The sequence below is a fragment of the Carassius auratus genome, chromosome 2 (genome assembly GCF_003368295.1).
Source record: "Carassius auratus strain Wakin chromosome 2, ASM336829v1, whole genome shotgun sequence".
NCBI classification, from domain to species: Eukaryota; Metazoa; Chordata; class Actinopteri; order Cypriniformes; family Cyprinidae; genus Carassius; species Carassius auratus.
The window spans coordinates 19,339,785-19,360,218 of NC_039244.1; the positions used below are offsets into that span (position 1 = coordinate 19,339,785).

A 20,434-nucleotide genomic window follows, 5' to 3' on the forward strand; every position below is an offset into this window, starting at 1 on the left:
GTGTGTGTGTGTGTGTATAAATAGAGAGAGAGAGAGAGAGAGAGAGAGAGAGACTCTTTGAAAGATTGTGAACTGAGATTTTTTTTAATGTCTTTCATTTTTTTCAACCCTTTTTCCTTTTTTTATTGCTTCTTGATAAAATATTGTAGGTTTTTGTTCTGTGAATTAAAAATAGGATGCGAACTACTTCCATGGCTGCTCTTCCCCACCTCTTCTGATTCTGTACAGTATGTAATCGGAATGCCACCGGACGCTTCCATCCAACCGGATTCATTTAAACATGATAAACATACGCCGTATATTAATCATATAGAAGACGTTTAATATTTTCACTTTCTCCAAACTGACTAGACAAATATTTTTTTTCTGATACGAACAGTAACTAATAATGTGTAATGTTTTTTTTTTTTTGAAATCCTCCTAATTCCCCCCTTCTGCATTCCGGTGTTTGGATCATTCCGTCTCGAGGCTTGAGCGAGAGAATAGAAGGGAGTGTTTCCCGTCAGCCACTGAAGTTTTACTAGTCCTAATAATTTCTGTCAGAGCTTGAATAGTAATATTTCAGACAGGCCCATTATACTACCGGGGTCAACACTGTTTTGGACCAAAGTATAAGTCCAGTTTTCTAATTCCGGTTGTTGTTGTTTTCTCTCCCGTTGGACGACATCGGGATAGCATCATTAGCCAAGTTAGCTCGCTAGCCGGAGTAACGTTACGGAGACTTCATAATGCCCACGCTGCGGGACAGTACCATGTCCCACCCCGGAGAAAACGCGCACCAGGTCCGGGTAAAAGCTTATTACAGAGGGTGAGTAGCCAGTGAGCCAGCACTGTCTTTTATAGATGTTTCGATACACTTTCAATCTTATCTTGACCTCTTAATTGTGTGGTTTCGGGATATACACAGATGTATGATTAGCTAGCTTGTAGGCAATGTTAGCAAAGCCCAAAACAAAACTGATGAAGTAGTCAAGTGAAACCAACTCCAGTAAAACAGACGTTTTTTTTTCATTTATTCCTCTTCAGTTGGTTTTCTTTTCGTATCATAATAGTTCACTTAAACATAGTTATGTTTGTGTACTGTGTGTGAGTTAAGATAATTAAGGCTTATGATGTGATGATGTTTTCAGGGCTGCGCCTGTCATGGAGCTAGCTGTCTGCCTGTTTATTATAACATCTGCGTTCTCTGTGTCACATTTAGGTGGTTCTAAATAACAGTGTAGTGTAATTAAGGGGAATCTAAAGTAACGTGCCTGTAATGAAATTCATTAAATTATTTATACAAACACCACACAATATGTAGATCATTATATTATTTGTACTCATTTATTTCTAAACGAGTACATTAGTGAATTGTTATCAGAATGGGACATACCAACCTGTAAATTTGTTTCCTGTTCCTCTTACTGTTTACGGAACAATTCTTGGGTTGCTGTAAAATACTTTTATGTCCCTAAAGGATCACATTTATGGATAACTGATTTTCAATCAGATTTCCGTCCATGATGACGGGTGTGCTTGTTATGCACTTGAAAAACTTGTATGACAAGTATCTTCTGCCAGACCTGTTGGAGACAGATCTGTTCACACTCCCCATGAGCACTATTGTATGTGTGCAGCTGTCTTGATGATTCAATCAGTTTCAGTCAGTTGCTCATAATGGTGATAATAATAATAGTAATAGGGGTCATCATAATTATTATTATTAATACTGCTGCTACAATCACAGTATCACTATAGGGAAGTGACAGGTCCATCGCCATTAGTGTCTCTGAACTGGCCACAGTAATCTTAAACATCTTCAAAGAAACCTATCATCCCGCAGTACCATCCTTTGTTTTTGAAATCTGTTTCAGTGAAGCTGATTTTGATTTGGCTTTAAAGAAGAGCTCTGTGGAGAGCATGAATTGATGGTTCCTGCCTTATAAAAATAGTAGCACAGAATTCCTGGGTGTGGACACTTGTAAAACCCAACATTTGTCCCTGTATGTGTGTTCCCTTTGGTTTCTTTCGTTTTTCAGTGGGTCATTTTAGCCAATCTTTGAACCAGTTTCAGTGCCCTTATTCTGTATAAACTTCTATTGTGGCTGTGACGGAGGCAGTTAGAGGTTCTTCCTTTGGTGTGTGGAGGCCTTAATGGCAGGTTTCTGTCTGAATGCAGTAGAGTCTTGAATAGACTCCCTGCAACTTTTATCTTCTGTTTGAAACCCCCTGAAGCCTGACAAAGATGAAATTCACAGCCTTTCTCTTCCTCCTCCTCTTTCTCTGTACTCTGTTCTCTCTTGTACTTATTCACTTATTGCTCTCTTTCTGTCACTCATCTTTTTTTTTTTTTTTTTTTTTGCTCACTCTAATGTGTTGTAGGTCTGTAATAAGAATGCATTTAAGGTGATTTGATTCTGATTTTTTTATTGGATGTTAAATACAGTAGAGATGTTACTTTATGGCTTTATGTCTCTATCTGATGTCATGGTCATCTGCCTTAAAACTAAAACTGAACTTTGTTTACCCATCCTCATGTCATTCCAAACTTGTATGACTGTCTTTCTTCTGTAATAGGGTGGTGTTTATACTGGTTAAACTGTTATTATAATAAAAAAAAAAAATCAAGATTATTAAAAACTGTTGTCCTCAGCAGCAACATTTCTTATCAAAATTTAGGATTAAAAAAAAACAACAGAATGCCAACTCTTACACAGGTTTTGTTTACCTCATCTAGTATCTATTATTATTATTATTCTGTTCTCTCTTGTACTTATTCACTTATTGCTCTCTTCTGTCACTCATCTTTTTTTTTTTTTTTTCTTTTTTTTTTTTTTTTTTTGCTCACTCTAATGTGTTGTAGGTCTGTAATAAGAATGCATTTAAGGTGATTTGATTCTGATTTTTTTATTGGATGTTAAATACAGTAGAGATGTTACTTTATGGCTTTATTATGTCTCTATCTGATGTCATGGTCATCTGCCTTAAAACTAAAACTGAACTTTGTTTACCCATCCTCATGTCATTCCAAACTTGAATGACTGTCTTTCTTCTGTAATAGGGTGGTGTTATACTGGTTAAACTGTTATTATTATAAAAAAAAAAAAAAATAAAGATTATTAAAATCTGTTGTCCTCAGCAGCAACATTTCTTATCAAAACAACAGAATGCCAACTCTTACACAGGTTTGTTTTACCTCATCTAGTATCTATTATTTTATTTATCTTATACATTAACACACTCTCTACATTGTGTTTTTGAGGTTCATGTAAGTCCTATTTGATAGCATGATGAGAGTATGTTCATTATGCTCTACGGAGGAATGTGTCTTCACCACCTCCTTTCAGTGATGCTGAGCTCTTGTCTGTTCATGCTAAGATAAAGGGTACAGTGTCAATTATATGGCAGAATAATTTTATACAGTTTGCAAGAGGCTACAATAAGATGACGTTTATCCAACTGTAAATATTAACTAAAGCACAGTTCACTAGCGCAGAGCTTATAGAATGTCTGAGATATGCATGACAGAAAGCACAGAGCTGCCCTTTAACATTCAAACAGCAGCTTTTTCATCTGATCCAGGATCAGATAACACCAGTGTTTTTCTTTTTCATGAGGTGGTGTGTGCACTCCCACCAGTCTCAGTGGCCACATGAAGGCATGTGTGGGTCAGCGCATTGGCTCGTAGACAGGAAGGACTCCCCTGCTGTCAGTAATTAACCAAAACAGTGTGAACACAATAGTCAACAGAGGGAAGAAAGCTGCTAGCGTGCCTCCTACTTTGGGAATGCACTAGTAATACAACTTCCCACAAACAAACCGTATGATACTCCCTGTTGTACTGTATTTTTCTTTTGGTTTTAAAAAGACACATAGTGTTTTGAGTAATTTATTTAGAGTTACACAAATATACATAATGTCTCCCCACATTTATGATCAGCTTAAATAAAATAAAGAATATTATTGGAATAAATAGTTAATGAAAGTCTAATTTTTCTGTTTTAGGGACATCATGATCACACATTTTGATCCCTCCATCTCCTATGAGGGGCTGTGCAATGAGGTGCGGGACATGTGCTCCATGGACAATGACCAGCTCTTCACCATGAAATGGATTGATGAAGAAGGTTTGTCATTTCATTTGTGTTTCTTTAACCTCTTTGGCCTTATTTACAGCTGGTATTAACATCTGTCCCTGGTGATCCAATTGCAAGCAGTCAACTGAGAAAATTTCCATTTACACCTGGTATTCACATGCATCTTCTGTGACCTCTTGAGAGTACACAAGAATTAAAATGTCACATGATGCTTCTTGCAAGACTGTTATGCACATGCTGCACGCACGGACCAGTGCTTTCTGCGTCATGTTTTTATTTGCGGAGCGAATGATTTTGTTCATATTTTGCTTATAATTTTAAATGACAGATGCTATTTTTATCTCTCTCTCTCTTACATTAGTGGAAATTTAAATGTGAGATTCTGGAAACTAAATCTACATTTAGCGGGAGTGGTTGGGGACAGCAGGTGAACAAAGAGTCAATATACACCCGGAATGGGTGGGTGCGGAATATATCCTTGTACAGGCAATGGCCTTGATGTTCCCTTTATATGTTGCACTTTGAAAAACCCAAATCAGAAAAAAAGCCTCTTTTAAGTTGCACTTTAAAAAAGGTTAAAAGGTTGTTATTATTAGAGCCCGACCAATATATGGTTTGCCGATATTTTCTTTCTGCAGTCCAGCAGATGGCAGTGCAGTGGTAGCTTGAGTCTGTTGAATGGTGATTTAACCCTATGTTGTCACCTAGTTGGAGAGACTCAATGCGAAGTAGGCCTAAATAAACAACAATGTCCCCATCTTTTATTCTCACAATGAGCTTATCATATTCGTTTTCTACATTAGTAGGGCCCTATGATTTCCACGATGCAGAAAACATGGACGGAATCGCGGTATCTAGTCATAACTGAAAAGCTGTGCTTCCTGCATAAACCTGCCTCTGTTGGTTTTAGCAGTAGCTTGCTTGCCTTACACAGTTACCTTGTTTAATTTCTTAATTCAAGTTATAAATATTTTGCTCTATTTTTGTTTTTCTAAGTTATTTATAATGAGTGAAGTTTACTGTTAAGTGCACTCATGTCAGCCTCATTTTGAATAATAAAGTTTATTGTTAAATTGTTAAATACCTTGCCTCCAGTCTATTTGATCACCACATTTGTGTATATATGATATTCTGTTTATGTAGTCTATATACTGTATTGTAAATACAGTACCAGTCAAAAGTTTGGACACAAATGGGAAGTGTGTCCAAACTTTTGACTATAATGTACTATAATATAGCCTACACAATATCGGCCGATATGTCGATATTGTTTTTTTTTTTTAACTCCCTAATATCGGTATTGGCCCCCAAAAAAACCATATCAGTCAGGCCCTAGTTATTGTAAATGTCTATTTATTGTAAATGTAGCCTAATTAATAGTTAAATAATATTATTCACACTTTTAATAAAATTTGGACAAGTGCATTTATATCCACGGACTGTTACCTGAAAAACAATGTCTAAAGAAATAGGAATCGAAGTTTATCCAGAACTCACCAGAACTAAGCAATGTTGGGGCATGTTGAGCTTGGCTTGTTCTTTCTGCAGCTTTCTAAGGTTGTTAAACAGGTTGTTAAAACGTGTGAGTTGTTGTTTCTTTACCACAGTAAGAAAACATCCCATACCGTCACAGCTCAATTTACATTATAAATGCAGTATGTTCACTTTCATTTCTGACTACCTCCATTTGGGGTTTTAATGTGATCACAAAAAATGTTTTGGACTCTGAACCTATATTTAGTGCTGTCCACCTGAGACAGATGCTAATACCAGGTTTAAATGTGGCCTCATTCTGTTCCTCTAACTGTCACCGTATCAACAAGCTTCCCTCTGCCATTCTGCTAAAATGTCTGCTTCATTTGCACTAGCATTTTATATATTACAAATAAACCCACTTTTAGTAGATTGCATTAGAGTCTCAAAATTACCCTGGACTCCTCTAGCAAAAATAAAATGGATGGATTTTACATGAGGAATAAAGTGAATCTCTGTGCAGCGCACAGCAGGGAGCAGGCTTAACTCTGGAAAGATTGACTGTGTGCGATGATTAACTGCTATATTAGTCATGTGAGATGGGAAACGGAGAGGAACGTTCATTTAAATACTAAAATCTTCACCATTCCACGCTGATCCCAGAGTCACACTGCTCATTAGCATCTAGCTGATCTGAGAGGGTCGTCATGGAGAGGATTTAATCACGTCTGTCTGCACAAGCCTTGGCATCGATGCCTGCCGTCACTCATCGCCTCTGCTGTGATGTCTGATTCAGAGCCGAGTGTCTACACAATCAGAGACTGTTGGTGCCACAGGCTGCTCTTTAGATAACAACAGGATTGACGTCAACTTCGGACAACACCACAGACCCTGTTACTAGTTCATGCTGAAAAACGAATAGATTTTAACTTTATGCTCTCGCAATATTCGTATGATCACACTCCTACTTTATTTCTCTCACTTTCTCTTTGCAGTGTCAGATATGTCGCTTATGCTGATGTCTTTGGTAGCATTTTCTCACAAGGGTTCACTGTGCTTGTCATTGCAGGGGATCCATGCACCGTTTCTTCTCAGCTGGAGTTGGAGGAGGCCTTACGTCTATATGAAATCAACAAAGACTCAGAGCTTATTATTCACGGTATGCTGGGATTTGGCTTTTGATGTGGGGTGGGCTACATATGCTTTTGGACTCTGTGTAGGTCTATAGATTCTTGAAAAAATTATGACAGACTTAATTAAGCAGATGTGGCGTAAAAAAGTGACAATTTGGGATTTCTGTTTTCATTTTTTTTTTTGTTTAATAAAATTTTATAAGGAAGAAATATGTATTATCAATGGAATTCCTAAAACTTAATGATATAAAAATTCATTATAATTCATTATAATTGTACAGTTGTATTAAATAAAAATACTTTTTATTTAATACAAATGTATTATCAAAAACAATCATAACGAAATGTATATTTAAAAAAATAATTCCTAATTGAGTGGAGTCCAGAGTGCTGCACAACAAAGATTTCATGTTTAAATTAAAACATGGATGAAAAATTGTGATATTCCTTGGGGAAATTTTTTTTGAAATATGAATACATTCTGCTGTACAATAATAATATATATTTCTATGATTGATTTCTTTAAGTTTTACCTAACTTTTATTTTGATGGGGTTCTGTGTTTATCTGAAAATAGTTTTTATAGTGAAATGCCTAAGACATGAACTCTCAGAGCAGCAGAGGACCTTTCCCAGTCATGTCCCCCACTCTCTCTCTCTCCCACTTCACTTCATGTCCTTTCACTGTCCTTTCAAAATAAAAGGAAAAATGCCTAAAATAAATCTTTTAACGAGACCGAGCTTCACATTTTGATGTTCTGGCTTGGGTACATGCATTTATTTATTTATAACACACCCTACAGCATTATACAGGTCCTTAGATCATTAGTGGACAGGAGAGATGGGATTAAGGCCATGATTGACAGAGATGCATTGTTCTGCCTGCGGTGTGAGTTAATTAGTCATGCTGAGGAGGAGACGTCTGGCCACAAGGGCTTTCAGAAAAAGACCCCAACCTTCTGTCCGTCAATATCCACTCTCCACACCAGCTGACCTTGCAGGCCTGGACAGACTCTGCTTCTTGACCCCAAAGTCCTTATCCGCTGTCAGATGAGGAGAGGTCACAGAGAGGTCGTTCTTGAAATGTTTGTCAGTGCTTTATTTCACAGTCTCTCTCTCTCCACAGTGTTTCCATGTGTCCCTGAGAAGCCTGGCATGCCTTGTCCTGGAGAAGACAGTATGTGTTTTTGTATTGGTCATTTAGATCATAATGTTTTTTTTTTTGCATTGGGTTATAATAATAGTACTTAGTAGATTTAATTAATGCCTTAATGTTGTACTCAGAGTCCATATACCGTCGTGGAGCTCGACGCTGGAGAAAACTCTACTATGCCAACGGACATGGATTTCAGGCCAAACGTTTTAACAGGGTACAGACATGCTCTTTTTTTTATTTCGGAAACTCTGCTATGTAACTTAATTTGTCTGAATTATAAGCACATGCCTTCAATAAAGTTTAATGTTCATGTTCCTGTTTTTTCTGTTGTGTTCAGCGTGCTCATTGTGCCATCTGCACAGATCGTATCTGGGGCCTGGGAAGGCAGGGATACAAGTGCATAAACTGTAAACTGCTGGTCCATAAGAAATGCCATAAATTGGTCACAGTGGAGTGTGGTAGACAGGTAATACAGGTGAGACATTAGTCCACATGGAATCTGCATGCTTCTTTCACGTTTTCTGTAAAATCAGTTTAAATATAAAGTAGATTAGCCATTAGACTTGTTGGTAGCTGAAAGTATTACCAAATATGCCAGCTACATAATAAATGAGTTTGCAAGGGATGGGAAACTTTGGATGTTTAGTTTTTAGAGTGTCTGCAGACCTACATGCTAGACATGCAATTTTTGCTAATAACACTATGAATTTTAATATGTCTTTATATTTGACCTTCTTAATATTTTTGTAGGACCCGATGATTGGAAGAATAGATCCAGGGTCCACTCCATCAGAGCATGCTGATCAAGGTACTAGGGTTAGGCGATATGGTCAAAAATCCATATCTCTGTATTTTTTGGCCGATTTGCTATATACTGTATATGTCTCTGTATTTTCGTTTTTTGTATTTGGATTGAAAAAGCTGTATTTCACTTAACGCCCAATTTTATCCAACAAAACAATTCATTTTAAAGGCTACGAAAACAAATAACATGAATGTAACCATGTAAGACTTTATATTATGTGCAAAATATTGTAACAATGCAATCTAAAAAGAAAAATAAGGTTTTAAATCAGAAATTAAATTCATTAAACTAAAAATGAAAATAAATAAGAACAAAAGCAGAGTTGTGTTAGGCTATTTTGATTACCCGATTACAGTCACTTTACAGTCGGTGCTATAATAAAAGTAGACTTACTTGTAGGTTTAAAATTCTACATGTCACATTTGTTGTCCAACTACAAATATTTCAGTGTAATGGATATTTTAGTCAGAATTATTGCGTTCTTATTTAATTAAGCTCTGTCAGTTTGGCGCACGTTCACTGAAGTCTGTGAAGTTTAGCGGACAATCTCAAAGCAGAAGGCTCATGCACTTCTGACAGAAACTTGAAAATATTTCCATGGCTTTCTAACATTTACAGATTGAGAATATACCTGTAAAATGTAAATTATGCGTTCAGGAAGACCGCATATCTCAAACACAATAAACCGTGCGAGTAGCCTAGTGTCTCTGTCATCGATACACGCAGCCTTTCTGTCAGAGCATATGACGGGCTTAAACTAATATGCGAATAAAAGACTATAAACTATGTCTTACCAGTTTTTAAAGGCCTTAATATGTTAAAGGCCTCACATGCTGTAGAACAAATTGGATTATGCACTTTCTCCACAGCAGCTCAGTCTGTTTCCTCTGTATTTTCCTCTGTATTTTCAGATGTGCTCATATCAAACTGTATACTGATATTAATGGTATTGTCTCATATTGAATCACTTATAGCGAAAATATTGATATATCATACAAACACAATATCCCGCCCAGTCCTACAAGGTACTATAGACTCTCATCTATATCAAACAATATAAATTTTCCTTACTACTTTGTGCTTGAATAGCACACTAATACTATCAATTTTCTGGAGTAAATACACTTTTGAGATTTTCAGTTAAACTTGCAGTTAGTTTTTTTAAAAAATATGATTTTAAGGCTTTCCATCTGAGATTAAATGATTCTGCCTGGGGTCACAAAATAATCAGAATTTCAGGGTTTTCTTTGTTTTTTTTGTCAGAACATAAATATTATTAAATATTATATTAATATAAATATGAACCTGAATTGAAAAAATTCCCTGATTTCCATAATAATCTCAAACAAGAGGTCCTGAATAACTACATAAACACTGCCCACAGATTCATTTGCAGACATCCAAAGTCAAGCAGATAAACTTGCCATGTGTTTTGTTAGCAAAGTCAAAAGAGGTGTTAATTGTATACATTAAGTCACTAAATTGATTGACTAAGATCTATAGTGACTCATTGATGTCACTGATTATCATCTTGAGGGTTTTTAAATGACTGGATGGGCTAATGTTTCCCTTTAGTAATTAGGCGTGTGTCTGCACTGAAACAGATTGATGCATAGAGCATCTTACAGACGTCAGTCTTCTCACTAGATTGAGCTTGTTGGAATTAATGATGCAAAAAAGACTTGTGGCTTTAGTTACAGTGCTGGTCAGATACATTTCCTTCCCCTTGTTTTTTCTAAGTGCTTTATTAATCAAAGTGCCTGGTTTGGTTTAAGGCTTGTGAATTAGATTTTTGTAAGTACATTAATGAGTTATGACTTTCCCTGTTTCTCTTTGTTGTTTTCTAGTTCTAGACAAAAAGAACTCAATGGAAAGTATCAATCATGAGGGAGAGGAGCATGAGGTAAGACATGCTTTGGCCTTGTTTACTCCTGGTTTTAACATCCATGTCAGTTGATCCGTTCGCAAGTGGTAAATGCTGCTTCTCACGAACTCCATCTCTACAAGCTCTGTGAGCTTAAGTCGCTTATAATGTGGATTTGAAAAGGTGTCTTCGGTCACTTGCATGTTTAATGATATCCCAGATGCTCCAGGGCAGCATTTACACTACAAATGCAATGTAGCAATTTCCACTTGTTGATCCAGTTGATTAAAATTAATGTTAGTACCAGCTGTAAATGGGACCATTATGAACATTTTGTTTGGTTAGATGAGCTTTCAGCAGTTCATTCTCCAATAGATGATCAGGCTGAAGTTGTCACTCAGAGAAAGAGATGGGGGTGTGCACAAGGTTCATTCGGGCTGTATTGATTTCCTTTAGTGGAGCTTATAAAGTAACCTTGTATCAGAGTTATTAGCATCTGATTAAGGGCACGTGTTCCTGTAGCTCTGTTGCAGTAATGTGAAATCCTGCAGTTTAAAGGAAAAATAGAGGGAAAGGTCAGGAAAGAGCACCAAGAGATGCCACCAGAGAGAAGAGACAGACTTATTATTTATATAGATATAAGGGCTGTCAAGCATTTAACCTTTTTAATCTAATTGATTACATGATGTACTGATTAATTAATTTAATCAATTGCAAATTAACTCATCAGTTTTGGCTGAAATTACCCCTTAAGGTCATTTAAGTTTTTATTTAAACTTTTTATTGTGATAAATAAGTAAAGCATAGCACAGACATTACCAAAAAAGTAGCTTAATAAAGAAATTAAATATGAAAGTAAAACTGCCAGTAGGTGGCGGCAAGTCATTCATTCAGTCAATTCGTTCAAAGCGCCGATTCAAGAAAGAAGCAAACTTTCAAGAACTTTTCAGATTCAAGAAAGCAGCTGTGTGTTGCTTGAAGACATATAACCATTCTGCTTTGGCTTTGTTTGAAACATTCTTTCAGTGAAATTGAGCAATAACAGACACTACGTAGTCTAAAATGTAACACCATATTAACTTCTTATTCTTGTTAACTATTGTATAAAACCAGTATTACATTTACAGTCGTGCAGATATTCAGGGCAAAAAATGGCACTCTTGCTCATATGATCTTGCTAAATTATGTCATATTTAAAAAAATTAAAATACAAAAAAAGCTAAACCCATACAGGGGTATTGTTTGCCCTCTTTTCTGGAATTTTAGGGGCATATAACTGCACTATTTGGCTACATCACACAATGAGTAAATAAATGTAAATAAATAAAAATTAATAAAAGATGTTGGTGGTTTAATATTCTCTTTGTCCATCCCTCAGGCTGTGGGCAGTCGGGACTCCGGGAAGACTGTGTCCAGTTTGGGGCTTATAGACTTCGACCTGCTCCGAGTGATCGGCAGGGGCAGCTACGCCAAAGTACTGCTGGTGCGTCTCAAAAAGACAGACCGCATCTACGCCATGAAGGTGGTGAAGAAGGAGCTGGTTAATGATGATGAGGTGACATTTCACATTTCATACAATGGGAAAGTTCAAAGTTGCCACTGATATGCCATTATATGAATTATGTCAGACTGCATTTATAACAGTTTCAAACTGTACCAAGTTCAAATGAACCACATCCCAGACTACCTTTAGGAAGCTGCTGTCATGCCAACCAAACAAACTCTGTGCTCCAGGTTGAAAGCGTTTTTGACGCTACATAACTTGAAATTGTTTGACACTAAATTACTGAACAGCTCAATAATTTGAGCTATTTGAGTCTGGCAGAATAAAACAAGCATAGAGCCCCCACTGGGTCTAATCTTTCCAGGATGTGTTAAAGTACACGTACAGATGAATGGATGCTGATGAAGTGGGCATTTAATGTTGATTAGATGCACTTAAGCCTTGTGTGATGAATTGACAGCAGCAGCTGATTGTCAATAATGGCAGCTGCGCTCTACTGGTCTTGCAGTGCTTCTTTAAGCGTGTCTCATGGTCTGAGATATTTTTACCTGGCTGTCAATGAAAGGTCCTAGTTTTTCCACTCTATGTCTATCCATTGTGAGTCTCCTCACATCCAGGAGCAGCTCCTTGGGAAGACCTGGTGCCCCCGTCTTTTAAACCTTTATCAGATTTCAGCCTTGTGAGGCGTTTCTACTCAATACAGTCCTGAATGTCCTTCCAAATGTTTCCCCTGCTGACTGAAAGAATGCTCTGCTTTTGAATGGAAGATTGATTTTTGTGTGCATGTTTGTTTTATCTGCTCTTTCTTGTTTTTCAGGATATTGACTGGGTTCAAACAGAAAAGCATGTGTTTGAGCAGGCTTCCAACCATCCCTTCCTGGTGGGACTTCACTCATGCTTCCAGACAGAGAGCAGGTCTGTCCGTACTCATACTTTTTATGCAAACATACAAGTATAAGACTTAGTGACAACAAATAACTGGCTTGAACATTTTTTTTTAAATAGATAAGAGTGACAGTTCCATGAACTTCCTCCCCAAAATGCTCGTATATAGGTCCTCAGGCCATTCTTATTTTTGAGTACTTCAGTTTAGTGTGAACTGTTTTATTTGTCTGGTGAAGACTGATGATTATTTAATGCTTTTCTTTCACAGACTATTCTTTGTAATCGAATATGTGAATGGAGGTGATCTAATGTTCCACATGCAACGACAGAGAAAACTTCCGGAAGAGCATGCCAGGTATGAGGATGTGAGCTGTCTATCAGTAACATGGTTCATTGTTAATGAACAGCCTGAGCAGGGTTGGAATTGACTTCAGTCTGAATGACACACCACAGGAACAGAAACACAAATGATATCATTAACTGTTTCTCTTGTTCTTTCTGCTGGCAGGTTTTACTCAGCAGAGATCAGTCTCGCCTTGAACTACCTCCATGAGCGTGGAATCATTTACAGGGACCTGAAGCTGGACAATGTTTTGCTGGAGTCAGAGGGACACATCAAACTCACTGATTACGGCATGTGTAAGGTTAGTCTGAATATGTTCGTTGTCTCAGTTGATTAACTCCACCCCTGCTATTGATGGAGTTTTTTGTCATTATGAGACAACTCTTCCCCGCCATTGACAGAATTGTCTGTCTTTCCGTGTTTTCACTGGTGTATTGTAGGAGGCGCTATTACGCATCTTCTGAATAGATATTAAACATCTGGCTTAAAACACGGTGAAGAAGCAGAACTGCATGTTCAGATATTAAGACAACAAAATATTCTGGATGCCATTAAACTTTTGTGAAAATGATCAGAAATGCTGGTGGGGACTGGCAACTTAAAAAAAACGATAAATAAAAAAAAGACAGGGGGAAAGAGTTAAACTCCATTTTGATTAACAACCTGCTGACCAGAATATCAGAGATCTGAGGGTAAGTTCTTTAGACTTGAAGTAAATAAGCACCAAGCAACATCCTTGAAGCCTCATGTGGGTTTCAACTACCTTCAACACTCTATGGAAAATTTTTAAAATGATTTTAAAACTTTGGCGAATTCAAAGAGATATCAAGTTTGCCTCTTGTCATATTCATCTCAGATTCACTGTGTACTGTATGTAAAAATGTCACCTGCTCTTTAAAATAATTCCCTGTTCACACAAACCATATTACTGTGTGCACTGCTGGTTACAGTTTTTAATTTAGTTTAATATGTGTTTTTATCTGTTCCTGTATTTGTTTAAAATACTATAATAGGATTACTTAATCATGAAGTGTGTCTGTTTTTTTTTTAATGCATTTTTTTTTCTCCAGAATTTTTTTAGTAATAATATGTAAAATAAAACAAGAAATGATGCATGTGCTATTTACTACTTTTAATAGTAAATATTGTGATATATCTAAATTCCATGTATTTGGTCTCTAAGGTATAGCCATTGGCCATCAAACAAAAAAAAAGATCACTTGTCATATTTTGTGCCTGAATTTTTTTTTTGGTTTCAATATTCCTCTCTTATACAGGAGGGACTGAGACCAGGAGACACAACCAGCACTTTCTGTGGAACCCCCAATTACATTGCACCTGAGATTCTGAGAGGAGAAGACTACGGTAAGCACAATTCACACACACTCAAGCCTTTTCACAAAGACTTTCAGTTGGAAATTATGTGCACTAGCACACAGAGGGCTTAATCCATTTATTGTTATTAGTGTCTACTTCATGACTTTCTGCCAGTTGAGTTTGTCAGTGTTAAGCTTCCCATTTCAGAGCCTCAGGATTTATGTGTGTGCATGTTTTCTTTACAGGTTTTAGTGTGGACTGGTGGGCACTGGGCGTCCTGATGTTTGAGATGATGGCTGGGAGGTCACCCTTTGACATAGTCGGCAGCTCTGATAACCCTGACCAAAACACTGAAGATTATTTATTCCAAGGTACATGACAAGCATGCATGTTTCAAAAAACGTTTTGTATGTCTCAGTATATCCCATTCATTTTTTCTGCCCCTCATTTGCAGTAATTTTGGAGAAGCAGATCAGAATTCCCAGATCGTTATCGGTTAAAGCTGCTAGCGTGCTGAAGGGATTCCTCAACAAGGTGAAGCAGACCAGACAGATCAATGCTAATGTCCTTATGTCACATAAACCTGTTATAGTGCTGTCATAATCATTGTTTCTTCCTCACCTTTGTTTTGCTCCTTTCTTTCACTCTAATATCTCGACTCTCTTTGTTTATCTGTTTTTGTCTTTGCTCTCGTTTCTTCTCAATTATTTATTTATTTATTTATTTTCCCCTTTTTTTGTAGGAACCAAAGGAACGCCTCGGATGTCACCCTCAGACAGGCTTTGCAGACATCATGGCCCATCCTTTTTTCCGAAATGTAGACTGGGATCTTGTGAGTCACCGCTATCTCTGTTTCCTTTAGCTTACTTATTGGATGTTTTGACTCGAGCACACAACGGAAGCATTAGTCATTCGCTGTAGCCTGACGCTAGTGAAACTAAACAAAGGACTTACTGGATCCTGAAGAACTATTTAGTGTTGTTTATGACCTTGAGTAACCATTCATTTGATTACTCATTCTTGTAATTTGATGTCAGCAATATTACCACTTAAAGTATCATTTCTGGAAAATCAGCTTTAAAAGTATTGTTCACCTAAAATCTAGTCAAAATTTACCCCTGTATTTTTTCCACACCTGTGTTTCCTGCATGATTTTGTGGGTCTTTACATTACCATCGTCATCATCATCATCATCAATAAGTAAAATATTACTGATTTACATTATTTACTTTTATGTATTACACAGCTGCACTATGTATAATTTCTTTACATAGACACAAAACCATAAGGGTTTGAAATGACGTGTCACTAAATGACAAAATTATAATTTTTTGCTAAACCATCCTTTAAATGTTTCTATTTTTCCTGATTTACGTAATTATTAAATGGTAATCCACTTTTTTTCACATTCATTTTATGATTTCTTTTTAAAAAATGTAAATAATCTAGCAGACGAGAAGTGAGCCTTTTTGTGGTTCATCGTTGTAGTTGTATCATGACATGAACACGTGTAAGAATCTTGATTTAATGAAGGTGATAAGGTGACAAATCATTGATTTTTCTGGTCTGAGGTTGACAGTGAACTGTATCATGTTTGAGGTAGGTTTAAATAATGTCAAACCAGCAGACAAGTCTCAGATGAACACAGTGACCTCTTGTCCCTGTTTGGTCTGGGTGAACACACACACTCACACAAAGTGGCGGTCAGGCAGTTTGAAGCGCTCTGATTACACTTTCTGCTCAGACGGGCTGCAGTGCCCGAGTCGACCTGTAGGGAGAGCAGATCCTGACCTTGCAGCCCTGTTAAGTTTACCGCATAGAGACGACCAAATTAATAGCAGTACTGAACAAACACCGGAGAGGATCGGTTTGCCTAAATATAATATTAAATCCTTGCTGAGATTGCTCTTCAGTGTTTTTTTTTGTTGTTGTTGAAGAAACAAGAAAAAATTGCCAACTTTTTTAATGGATGTATATTCTTACAAAAGTGTTCCATTTTGAATAATTGCTGAACTTCTTGTTCATCAGAGTATCCTGAAAAAAGTATCACAGGTTCCAAAAAATTTCTGTCATTAATTACTCACCCTTATGCCATTCCAAACCTGTATCTTCGGAACACAAATTAAGATATTTTATCTTAAGAAGAGAGCTTTCTGACCCTGCATAGACAGAAGCAGAACTACCACATTCAAGGCCCAGAAAGATAGTAAAGACATTATTAAAATAGTCCGTGGGACCGTTTTTTTTTTTTTTTTGTACAAAGAAAACAAAAATAACAACTTCATATTTTTATTCATTCAACAATAGCACCATTTTGGAGTATTCTCCAAAAAGTATTCTCGTCGCATCATAACGTTACAGTTAAAAAAAAAAAGTAAAAGTGAAGTGACATTCAGCCAAGTATGGTGACCCATACTCAGAATTCATGCTCTGCATTTAACCCATCCAAAGTGCGCACACACACACAGAGCAGTGAACACACACACTGTGAGCACACACCCGGAGCAGTGGGCAGTCATTTATGCTGCGGCGTCCGTGGAACAGTTGGGGGTTCGATGCCTTGCTCAAGGGCACCTAAGTCGTTGTATTAAAGGTGGAGAGAGCACTGTACATGCACTCACCCCCACCTACAATTCCTGCCAGTCAAAATATCTTAAATTGTGTCCCGAAGACGAACAAAGCTTTTACGGGTTTAGAACGACAGGGAAGTGATTAATGACAAAATTGTCATTTTGGGGTGGAGTATCCTTTTAATGCTTTTTAAATAATATAAAAAGGTTACTGTTTGTTTGTTCCTTTCTTTCGTTCTTAAAGAAATATATATATATATTGCTATGTGCAATTACTGGTTAATATTTTTTAAGATGAGCACTGCATGCTGAGGTGTGAGACTTTGACACATTTTCATAGTCATTATTTGACTCCTGTTAACTTGTTTCTCAGATGGAGCAGAAGCAAGTGGTTCCACCTTTCAAGCCCAACATCTCTGGCGAGTTTGGGCTGGATAACTTTGATGCCCAGTTCACCAATGAGCCCATTCAGCTCACGCCTGACGATGAGTGAGTGTCTGTTCATGTGTATCTGTCTGTGTCACGCCTCAAGCTTTCTGAATCAGACCTCAGGCATCATTAATCTGCTTCAGATCCCTACCACAGGAATTCAGGTTTTGTCAGGAAGTATCATTACATTTACGATCCCTGATGACACATTATATTTCTGTGAACAGGATTCCGTAGTTTCCATATATCCCTGTTTTCCAGGAAGATGTTTTACAGCCTGGACTCTATTTGAAAGCCGTAGTGAGTTAAATGTGATGTAGCGGTTAAGACTGATTGATTGTGTCTTTGTCTCCCTCCCAGTGATGCTGTAAAGAAGATCGACCAGTCTGAGTTTGAAGGCTTTGAGTACATCAACCCTCTGCTGATGTCAGCGGAGGAGTGTGTGTGAACGGCCTGTGTGTTTCTGTTACCTGCATATCATCTCTGCCTTTTCTTGCATGGTCGCAAACAATCAGAAAGGAAACAGCAACCTGATTTCATTTTGTTGGGACCAGATGGGACATTAACTTTGCCAAACTTCTTTCACTTTCTGCCATTTGTAACCACTAGACCTTAAGTCTATTTTTCCTTGTTTATTTTTGTGACATGTAAATCAGCACTGATGAAATTTATCAGTGCCTTTGTGCGTTGACCAGTGTAGTTGGACTGCCAGTTTTGGGTAACTGAACACTCTGGAATCTAAAGGAAATAATGACTGTGATGGTACGCAGGACCTCCTATGGGGATGATGTCTGATACACATTTTATTTGTATATATTAAAGAGAATCCATTGAGCATATATAGTAAGCCATTTTTAAACTCTATATACCACATGGGATATTTTTGAAGACTTTTTTTTCCGATTTTCTGTTCTGCCTCTCAGAAAAAAAAAGTGTAGTGTAAGGAAGAAGAACTTTATACTTTGTTTTACTGTTATTTTTTATTATTATTTAAGATTACGGTCATCTATATAGAATGTGCACAATATATTGAATAAGAGTTTTCCTTAAGTTGTTTTAATATGATTGGGCATGTGGCCTCGTCGTAGATTGAAGTAGGTATCAAACTTGTAAGAATGGAACAGGGAACACTAATGAAAACTGTTGTAAATACTGACAAACTGTGAAAGGAGAAGTTTTCTGTATAGAGGGGGAATGGGGGAGAAAAGTACAACAGCTTTCTTCAACACAGGACCAAAATAAGACACTAAAATGAGTATGTTCCTGTCAGTGCTCTCCGTATTGATGAGGTAAAAGTATGTTTTTACTCTTCAGCTGCTGCATGTATGAAGTATTTCTCACTTTTTCTTCTTTTTTTCTTGCTTTTCGTGTTACTTGTGATACATTGCCTTTCTGGTTATGATATTTAGTTTATATACTTCTTAACATTGAGCGTCAATGGATGTGAGTTCATTGTTTCTCGTTACAGTCACAGAAAAGATCAGATGCATGATGTAGTAAAGGGTCCTGGGTTGTGTTTACCCTTCACAATCCCATCAATGGCGCCGAGCTCTTTGGGTGGAGCGCTTTGAAAACAGATCATGTCTGGATGCATTTTTGTTTGTTTATGTGTTTTTTGAAAGGACCTTTGACAATAATGACCAAATGATGAAATTAAACACAAGCGACTCATACACAGAATAACCCTTTCTCATTCCTCATCACGCATGTATCAACTCGCTGATATTTTCACAGATGTTCACACTGGTTTTGGGCTGTGAGGAACTCGTTAGCAACCTGGCGTTATAAATGATCGAATCACTTAAAGCCCTCAATGCATTCCCAGAAAAAAAAAAAACAATGTGCTAATATGCTTTAAAGAAGCATCAGAGGGCTAAAGTGGACATGTTTTTTTTTTATTCTGTATATTAATATGCACATGGAAAAACACTATCAACTGACTAGAATAAACTCTACCACTTTTTTAAACTAAATCTCTCAATTTGTTTTGTTGTAACACAATTCACATCTAACCACTTGTAATGAGTTCTCTGTGCAAAAATGATTGCATGAACTAATAATTGTTCTTAAAAACATTTGTGTACTTTATTATTTGATGAAACATCTGTTCAATAAAACAAACAGAGACTTTTTTTTAACCTCCGCAGTATCAAGAATGATTAAGAAAGTGAACATTTGTCATCTTGAGCTAGTTTATTATGTATACAGTATATCTTGTTTCATATTTAACATCAGTACTGATCTCATAAGAGACATAATATGCATTGGTAGACTAAACAAATGAAGCTCAAAAAATTCCAACATCAGTCAGACCATTTCACTGCTGTAATTTCCTTTGGGCTTGAACCGTCTGCATTAAATAATAATCTTTCTAATATGTAAACATGATATTAAAAATGTAATACAGTAATGTGAACTAGTGGCCACCATGCATACATAATCTGATTTCAGAGTGTAAGAAATTTAAATCCACTTCCTGTGATTTAAATAAGCATCTGTATAACATGCCTGTGTGGAGCTGCACCTTGTTGGCCAGATGGTTGAGGACCTCATCTCACGCATCTGGCTTTGACAGTACCGGTGGAACAACTCACCTTGTATGACTTTGGCCATTACTGTAAATCCGTGAGGAACGATGAGTGTGAATGTTTTTCTGTGCCAGACTGTGCTCTGTGACATTGTCTCTGTGTCCTCTTTCTCACCGGAGCAGGTCACACGATTCCCTGTGGAAGAAAGAGCAGGGTTGCCCTCTATAAAGAAGAGATGTGTGACCTTGCTTGATCAGCGGTAGAGAGCACATAGAGGCTCTGTGTTTTTTTAATAATGTCATTTGTAGCTTTTATTGGCATGATTTTCTTTATATTCCATATTTTATTAT

At 37.0% G+C, this 20,434-nt stretch overlaps 1 protein-coding gene across 1 annotated transcript; it reads left to right on the forward strand.

The window, feature by feature from the left end:
• The first annotated feature begins 447 nt into the window (after positions 1–447).
• Positions 448–19,692, forward strand: LOC113119290 (protein kinase C iota type). The gene is made up of 18 exons (XM_026288630.1): positions 448–808; positions 3,988–4,109; positions 6,622–6,711; positions 7,810–7,860; positions 7,968–8,053; positions 8,177–8,314; positions 8,590–8,647; positions 10,492–10,547; positions 11,887–12,063; positions 12,830–12,927; positions 13,166–13,252; positions 13,406–13,541; positions 14,518–14,605; positions 14,803–14,928; positions 15,012–15,091; positions 15,300–15,389; positions 17,501–17,616; positions 17,917–19,692. Exons 1-18 carry the CDS (start codon positions 729–731, stop codon positions 18,002–18,004), a joined length of 1,767 nt encoding a protein of 588 aa, XP_026144415.1. The 5' UTR covers positions 448–728; the 3' UTR covers positions 18,005–19,692.
• Positions 19,693–20,434: the final 742 nt, after the last annotated feature.